The 9,367-nt window shown below is 39.3% G+C and overlaps 1 protein-coding gene across 1 annotated transcript; it reads right to left on the bottom strand.

Annotated features, from left to right (window-relative positions):
• Positions 1-759: 759 nt before the first annotated feature.
• On the bottom strand, positions 760-5,451 carry anxa1a (annexin A1a). The gene is made up of 12 exons (XM_079222524.1): positions 5,414-5,451; positions 4,767-4,847; positions 4,045-4,135; positions 3,673-3,767; positions 3,392-3,505; positions 2,988-3,078; positions 2,716-2,795; positions 2,013-2,157; positions 1,824-1,919; positions 1,672-1,730; positions 1,442-1,564; positions 760-1,284 (listed from the first exon to the last, which is right to left on the bottom strand). Exons 2-12 carry the CDS (start codon positions 4,824-4,826, stop codon positions 1,225-1,227), a joined length of 1,014 nt encoding a protein of 337 aa, XP_079078650.1. The 5' UTR covers positions 4,827-4,847; positions 5,414-5,451; the 3' UTR covers positions 760-1,224.
• Positions 5,452-9,367: the final 3,916 nt, after the last annotated feature.

The raw sequence follows: 9,367 nt of genomic DNA, 5'->3' as shown, positions 1-9,367 counted from the left end.
CACAGACACAACAGCTAGCGGTTTGTTGACCGACTAGACGAGCTAGCGTTAGCTAGCTAGTCCCCTGTCATGGTAACCTTAGTGTAAGACTAGCTTATAAACACACTTGTACAGCGTGTCAACATTATAAGGGGTTGTGTTGCACTCAAATAAACAGTTCCGTAGGTGTTATGAGATAAATGAGCACCTACTGAGATAGGAAGTCGGCTAGCCTCGGAGCTCCTCTTGTTTATAGTTGTGGTCTGAATGAGCTACGAGGTTGCCAGGTTCGGTAACAAATCCCTCTTCTGCAGATAGCAAACAGGAAGAGGTCATGGCTGTTTTATAGTTGTAGCGCCAAAGCATGTGCCTGCTTTCGACCATTTAACACTACATGATACATTAATGCTATTAGAGTGCAGTCAAAACATTGTATTACCCAACCCTAGGTTCCTTAATGATACTAAAATATACACAATAGATGTGCTCTATCACCCACTCTGTGTGTGATTCATTGGTGTTCATTGTGTGTTTGCAAATTGAGACTGCTGTGTTAATTGTATTGCTTTGTCATTTATAAAATTATGGTTTCACAATAGATTTTAGCCAAAATATGTGGTTACCTCTGCATCATGAGGAGTGTTAAATATTTACACAATATATAATTGTAAGTACTATACAAGTATTGTGTAAATATCTGGCAACATATATTATAGTTGGTAGGTTCATGCCTGTCTGGTGCTGTGTGTGCATATGCAAAGAATCAAAACCACTCAGATGGGCTTTCATACAAAAGCTTTTATTTGCAAGTTGTCCAAGCTCCTTCAAGGGTAGGCCTACTGTTGCTGAATATGATTGGCACATAGTGGTATGTTTACATATGTTAGTAGCTGTACTGGGATTACTGACTTCAGCTTATTTTCAAACACCGGATATAAGAATCTAATGAGTGATAAGCTAAGTCTGTCCCAAAGCATGGGTCTAGCATACTGCTGTCAGATCTATACTGAGATGCGGATGTTGGAATGAAAAGAAATACCTTGGAGAGAAAATATCTGCTAAAGGAGCCAATTCCATGTTAATCTTTGCACAATGCTGTTAATATCAGACAGTCAAAAAGAAAGACGGTTTTGGCAGTTCTCCACAAGAGCATATACGGCACAATATGTGTCAAACGATTATAGGTGATTTTCCACAGCTGTGCTGGCTCTTCAGTTGTATGAGCCTTGATCCCATTGATGGCTATTAGTTTTCACTCCCACAGAGAGCGAGAAGAATCTTCTCATAGTCTCCTTTCGTGTCATCCTGAAGAAAAAAGGTACATTTTTTCACACCGTAAACTGTCTCCCATTGCCTGTTGTTTTGTGTAAACCATATGCATATCAATACAAACCTGACCAATTCTGACATCTAGACATATACTGTAGGTTGGGTGTATTATCATTATCAGAAGTTTACTCACCAGAATATCCCTGTGGAGGGTTGTGCCATAGTTTTTCTTGTACTCATCCTTGATCCGTTTCAGGTCTATTTCAGAGCGGCTCACCATGATGCGTGTCAGGGTTTTTTTACGGGTACCTTTACCCTGAAGGGCAGAACTGATTCAGTCAGGGAAGGCCTTATGGCAGCTGGCATAGAATCTTGCATGCATTTATTTTGAAATACTTTGGGAGTAGTATACTTATACTGTACCTTCATGGCCAAGTTGAGCTTCTCAGCAAAGAATGCAGGCCGGCTTCCAGCACACTTCACTGTGGTTATTTAAAAAAGTGGGTCACGTTTAAATCAAGTCTGTGCATAAGCACTGCATAAATGAAAGTTATCGTTGAGGGTTGCGCCTTTACCTACTGCTGTGAGACAACTTTCAATATCTCCCTTCATCTCCAGATCGATAGCTGTGGCCATGTCTACCTTGCTGTATTTTGAGTATCTTTCGAACACTGAAGGAGAAGAAGTAGTGGAAGAGTGTTAGATCTGACAGACACAAACATAAAAAAACAGATTTTACTGAACATGAGATATAGCCAGCTAACCGCTACGGAGATGAGGGGCACTCCTGCCGGTGAGGATCTCAATGAAGACGGAGCAATTGTTGCCCTTCCTCCCCTCCCCGGCCTCGTACAGAGCCCTGGCATCGGTGTCAACCATCTGCTCACAAACTCCTTCAGTCCTGCTGGCCTGTGATGAAGACAAGCAGAGCAACCACAGTGCTGAACACAACAAAGACGTGAAGAAAACATTTTATTATTTGCAAATAGCTTAGTTTGTCCACAATAGAAGGTGACTCCCACCATTACTCGTCATGTAATTTAGTTTTCTGTGAGACTCTGTAGCTTTATTTGATTAAAGATCTACTACAAATGTAGTTCTGTGACAACCTGATTTATGATGGGATTGTGTAGTATGAAATCAACTGTCATATGCAGCATCATTGTACCATAAAGTCATAAAGTGCTTGAGGGATGTCCAAAAAAAAAGCCATTAAAGGCCCGATGTTAACCCGTGTTGTTTTAGCATGTGAGTGTGTATCGAGGGAGTGAGTTTTTTTTTTTTTACAATTCACTGTGTCCGTAGCAGCTACAGTAGGGAGTGTTATGTTGCCTCAGAACTTATTGCATCCTGGTGCTGCGAATGAATAGGCTTCTGTAGCGTAATACTTGTGTCTTCAAAATTCTGTAACAAGTACAGAATAAAACTTACACCACTGCATTCAAACACAAGTGTGGACACACATACCTTGCAGAGTTCAAGGAGGGCAGCTCTGAAATCTCCACTAGTGTCACTCTTGATGTCATTCTCCAGGTCCTTCTTGTAATCTTAATGAAGAAATCACAATATTAGCATAGAGGATTTGAGATTACGTTAAAAATGTCAGGTTTCATCAAGTGCTTTATGAAATGTTTAAACCTCATCCCATATTAAAAAGGTAATTTTCATTATGTGCTATCACTTTTAATTTCGAACACCAGTTTGGTGGAGATTGTTGCTTAAGATTTGTTGCCACGCACCTTCTTTGTAGGCTTTCTTTATATCCAGGATCTCCACGTTGTTTCTGGAAGCCAAAATCTCTATAAGGACTTCCTCCTCTGTGCCCAGACCCTGAGAACGGGATGCATGCATAGAAAGATTGAGACAGAGAAAGACTCCCTATTCTTCACTGGCCCCATTCAAACAAAACACACCTTTTACCCTCCTGTTGAGAAAACAATACATTAATATTATGTGGAAGTAGATGCATTAATTGCACCAAAAATAACAGATGATGGTGAGGCCACGACATTCACCTCAAATAAGCCTTGTTTATGAACATTAGAGTAATTTATACATTTATATCAGTGTTCCTTTTAAGAGGCTGATTATATTTGTGTGTGTGTGTGTGTGTGTGTGTGTGTGTGTGTGTGTGTGTGTGTACCTTCATTGCCATTTTCAGCTGGTGGGCATCATACTGGGCCGGTGTTTTCAGGAGAGCCAACACCACTTCCTCTAGATCTCCCTTCAGAGCATTCTTCAGTGCTGACTCCAGAGACTATAGGATAACCGATGAGCAAAACAGGGTGTGAGAGCATGTGATTATGTGTGTGTGTGTTTGTGTGTGTGTGTGTGTGTGTGTGTGTGTGTGTGTGTGTGTGTGTGTGTGTGTGTGCTTTGGAACGACATCAACTTTCTTGCTGTAAACGTTTTTATTTAATTTACTTTGCCGCTGGCTTTCTGGTAGGCTTCTTTGATCTGCTGTCTCTGCTCGTTGCTCCTTTTCACCAGCACTTCAATGATGGTGTTCTCATCCACGCCTGCACAAATAATATGATGTTAAGTAAAATCACCATTTATATTATCCTGCATCTGTATGACAGATACAGATATTTAAAAGTATTTTGAGATTTAAGTTTGCACTAGTGGAAAAAAAATAAATAATTATACAACAGACATTACACTGTGAGTAGTAATGGTATGTGAGGGCCAGCAGAGGGTGTTAACGTTCTTACAGCAGAGGCCAGCATGTCGTACTTCTAGCACAGACATGTTAACACACGCTCCAAAGCTTTCCTGTGTGCAAGTTAAATTCACCTTTTGCCTTGATGGCCTTATCCAAGATTGCTGCATCTCCATTGGAGCTGAAATTGGCTGCTGCAGTCACCGTTCCCTCTTTCTTGAGGACCTGAGAGACACAACACAGATTATTGTGTGTTTGGTAAATACTTGAGTTCTACTATAGTAGTGTGCATGAGGTCGTAGCCTCAGCCCCTACATCTCCATGCCACCAAAGACCATGACAAGGCCTCTTAAAATGCCTGTACACACCCCGCCGGACTGAACCGAATAACGATCAAACGAGTTTGTGAGCACAGACAAAATCATGCAGGATGACCTTCTGCAACTTCCCAGCAGTTCACTTTAAGAAGCCAGGGAAAGCAGAAGTATAATTCTGTTCTGTTTGCAGAGTCTCTAAAGGGAGGGGCGTAGATTCCTGGTGCAATGAGTCACACAGGAATGATCATATTTTCTCAAATCTTTACAGTCCAGGCTCTCTTTCACTTTTATACCAGCTGACATCTTATCGTTCTGCTCCACTCCTCTCTGCTCCACTCCTTTTCCTTCCCGTCTTTCACCTTTAAACTTCCCACTCACTCCTTCTTTTCCCTTTTGCTATACACTCAACTCTCTCTCTCTCGCTCTCTCTTTTGCTAGCTCTAAACTGCCTGACAAAAAATTTCCACCACCACAGGAAGATAAAAAAAAGAAGGAAAAAAAAAACAGAGCAACTGGAACAGAACCACAGATTTACGTACTGAGTCATCGGGCATGCCCATATAGACCGTCTGCTGCAGGAAGGCTTGGATGAAAGACATGGTGGGACTAATGGAGTCTGTCTGTAGGGGGAGAAGAAAAGATTTGATCAAACAAAGTCCACAGATTCTATTACAGACACTATTCAAAGAAAAACGTATCACTTTTTTATAGTTTTAGTAAAGTTCTTATCTATAAAACTTGCTAGCAGAAATAACTCATGTTTGTTTTTCCTTCATCCACTCCTGGAGAGAACACGCCTCTGCATATTTACTGTAGGTTTATGTTATGTGGTTTTCCATAATGGAAAGCATGTGGAGACTGCAGTGTCTGGCCACGCCAACGCTAAACTCTGATACATTACACTCTACATTATATTGAGATAGGTCCGGTTGCCTGTAATGTGCTATAATATTGAAATAGAGAGACAGCTATGCTTTTGTTAAATTATTAGAATAACACGTATTGCGTCAAATGTGTAAATCCGAAAAGTATCGCTTCCGTTTTCCCAACCACACCCTTTTGGTCGCATCGATATCTTGAAGGAGAGGGGATTTAAAGGCATCCCATCTCGTAGCAAAAGTGAGCCAACTATCAAATAACAACTGCAGAACAGATTTGAGATCTTTATTAAAGGAAAATGTCTTACCGTGTGTTCTTAGAGGGAAGAAGTTTGTCTTGCTGAAGTTCAGAAGCGTTGAAGCGACGGAGAGAGAGTTTATTTATACCCAGGATAAACCCCACCTAGTAACGGGTCCAGCCCATACTCCCCTCCACAGCTGCCATTGGATTGAACCGCTGTCTGCCACATCAGAGCGCAACGCGTGAAGAGCAGTTTCTCTAGCAGATTTTTTCAAAGTCACGCTGTTTTCTTGTACGTGTGTAATGGGGTTCCAATGCAATATCGCTAATATATTGCTACTCAGGAATTTTGAGTTTATTACAACGTTTGATTTGACATGTTTACTGTTCTTTACATATGTGACAGATTTTGTTGTTTCTTCTCTTTTTTCTTTTCTTTTTTACATTTGAGTCACTCAGTAACGTTTTCTAGTGGCCCATTTGCTTCTATTGATGTGACCTATGGAAGGCATATACAACTTTATTTGTGGAGTGTTCAGGCCTCTATGTGGACACACATGCCCGGGCTCCACACGTGATGTCTTCACTGCTGGAATCTATAAGTCTCTATAGGGAAACGTTTCATGTTATTTCTGTTTCATTTGCCAGGAGACATAATGGCATTCTTGCTCTTATCTCTTCTCTTGCTTGCTGTTTGCCTGTTGATCTATATCCCTGTGCACATCCGCTTGACAGTGCAGTGACTGGGCAAAGACCACCTTAATATTTCCCAAGAAGAGTCTACCTTTAGTTCAATTAGGTAATCATTGTCTTGAAGGTTTGGCATGTTGTCAAGGCAGCACAGCTAGGACCTGATGCTACCTGCTCCCTACAAGCCTCAGCAGAAGGTAATGCATTCACGCTCCTGAGATTACCAGCCAGGATAATGACACATCTAACAAATGACTGCATCAATTGAGCCCAGTCATACTATATCATTACACTATATGGGAGAGTCTAAATAATAAGACTTCACAGGCCCTTGATGACATCAATAAAAAACTCCTTTCTGTGCTGAAAGACGTCATTGTTTTCTGTTGGGACCAGTACATTTGTGTTGATTGGTACTATTTTGTTATGTTGAAGTTGCTATATTTGACAAAGTGACAAAGTGGAGAAAGAAAGTACAAGGTGAAGATGTATTTTCATTAAAGTGGCATCATGGGTGGATATAACTCTAAGTAAGTTGCATTAAACGGATGATCGAGCTATGGTCTAAATGCTCTAAATGAGTCTCCACAATCTTAAATAATAAAATAAATCCTAATCAAATGGCTAGACCAAGAGCAACATGATGAGAGAGTACAATACCTTCAATTAGCAAGCATTCAATTTATTTTATTCCACAATTACTTTTTTAGATATGACAGCAGTAAACGTGGAAGAGAGTAAAACCAATACAACAGTTTTGAAATACTCAACTTTAGTAAAGTAAAAATCTGGCATTTAGTAAAACCACAAAATCTGCTAAATGTATTGTAAGTTTGAAAATGCAAAGTACTTGTTCTGCAGTAAAATGTGCCCTGTGATATGATTCCATCTAACATTACTGATGCATCAATGTGCAAGCAGACCTTTGTGAGTTCATGGTTAGCTCAAGTTAGCTTTAGTCCATGGGTTTCTAATGGTGCCGGGCCCCTTAAAATGGCCAACAAATGAATCTGAGCGGTTGTGAGGTGATTAATGGGAGAGGAGAGAACAAAAATATGTTTTGATGCATAAATCTGTTTTCAGATGTTTTTGATCAGCCAACAACATAGACATCTGAAACAATAATGCTGTTATTTTATTGTAAGGGGTCACAAACCAAAAAGACTGTTAGCACTGGTTAAATGTATAACAATGTCTTGTATTGTGTGTGTGTGTGTGTGTGTGTGTGTGTGTGTGTGTGTGTGTGTGTGTGTGTGTGTGCGTCTATATATATATATATATATATATATATAGGTATATATATATATATATATATATATATATATACCTATATATATATATATATATGTATATATATACATGTATATATATATGTATATATATATATATATATATATATATACATATATATATATATATATATATATATATATAGACGCACACACACACACACACACACACACACACACACACACACACACACACATATATATATATATATATATATATATATATATATATATATATATATATATATATATATATGTATATATAGTGTCAGTAGAGGAAAATACTCAAATAAAGTACCACTAATCAACATTTGTATTTTATTTAATATGTAGTTACATTCCATGGAAAAAATATAATTTCTATAAACCCAATCATCTGATGCTCCCTTCATCCCAATAAGCATGCATAAAGATAATTTCCTGATTCTGCTCACTGAGTTTCACTTGGATGTATGTGATGTATTGCATTACTTAAGTGAGGAACGTGTGCGGTCACCAGGAAAACAAACAAAAACAAGAGAGAACGATTCAAGTGAGTGTGTGTATGAACGATATGTGCGTCTGTAAATGTGAGACAATCTGTATCCTACACATGGGAAACCTGAGGACTGTTTGGGGCATCCTTTTACCAGCAAACTCTGTGGCATCTAAGCCAGTACCTGGTGAAACACTATCTCTGCAGGTTAAATATTTAAAGACTGTTGAGAGTTCGGTTTACCTTGAGATCAGGATCGACGCATTCTTTGCGTTCCTGATCAGGAGCAGCACTCAAGCTGCACTAAATCACACTGAAGGGATCTGATCTGCTCTCAGGCCAGGTATACTTTATCAGGCTTTCTTTATTATTTTTGTTCTGTTTTGTCTTGTTTTCTACTCTGTTGGATATTTATGTGTTTTTTGATGAAACTGAAATAACTGGCATTGTGCCAATTCCTGCTAAATGATATGTGAGATTTAGTATTATATATTACAGTGAAATTGACACAAACTCCAGCAATAGGATTTCCTTTTTTTTCCTGTTGAGAAGTTTGTAGCTTATAGTCGCTCTGAGAGGCTGACAAACAGATTACACTCCTGAGTGAATCTGCTGTGGGAGCTTTTTGACATCTGCAAGTAGTTTGAGGGTTGAACGAGGGTTCATAATGGAGATCTTAAATTGCATATCAATCTAAAAAATTTTATCTTTCGAGGCTCTTTGAGGCTTCAACATTATTTTTAACCCTTCTTTCTCTGCAGATTTTGGACGACCCATTTGCATATTTTCAACTACAAAGACCAAAAAATAGAACAGCCAACTCAGTCGTATACACAATGTATGTAAACTCATCTGGAGCTGAGAATGGATCTTATTCACTGACCTTCCTGGGAAAGAAAGTAGGGAGACATCACTCTGTGACCCCTGCAGGCAAGCAACGTGAGTGTAAAACATCAAGTAAACGCCTAAAGTTCCAATGGCTCGTTCATCTGCATAATGTTAATATCAAGCGTCTTTGAGTATCTAGTAAAGCGCTATATAAGGTTGAATTATTATTATTATTACATCTGGATCATATTTAAAATGATGTGTTATAGAAGAAGCTGTTCGGAGTGAAAAATATGTTGCAGGCAGACAGATGAAGTTAGACGAGGTTTAAATATTTCAGCTGCTTGGCTGCCTCCATTGTGAAGCAGCAGAGCAGTCAATTTATCAGAACAAACACACTGTTCCTGGCAGGGGCTGGCTGGAGATCTGGACATGAAGGCCAGCAGGGTCCACTAGAACCACACTTGGAAGTACACAGTATACTAGCAGACCGGCAAATGCATACTGTATTGCATCTTTCCTGCCAGTAGCAAAACAGCCGATGTCACTCTAGCTGTTGCAGAAATGCATCGCAGAATGTTTTGTGTGCAGAGGTCAAAGTGTTTTGTAAGAGATATATAAATGTGTCCTCAAGTACAATACACATTGTGTCAAAGTAAGCTCCACCATCTTCTATCCAGATGTTTTTGCTGGTTGAAATATGTATTTTTCTCCTGCTGCAGCTTATTTTTAGCATTGC

The sequence above is a fragment of the Taurulus bubalis genome, assembly GCF_910589615.1.
Source record: "Taurulus bubalis genome assembly, chromosome: 8".
Taxonomy (NCBI): domain Eukaryota; kingdom Metazoa; phylum Chordata; class Actinopteri; order Perciformes; family Cottidae; genus Taurulus; species Taurulus bubalis.
This window is presented reverse-complemented; position numbering and strand designations above follow the sequence as displayed.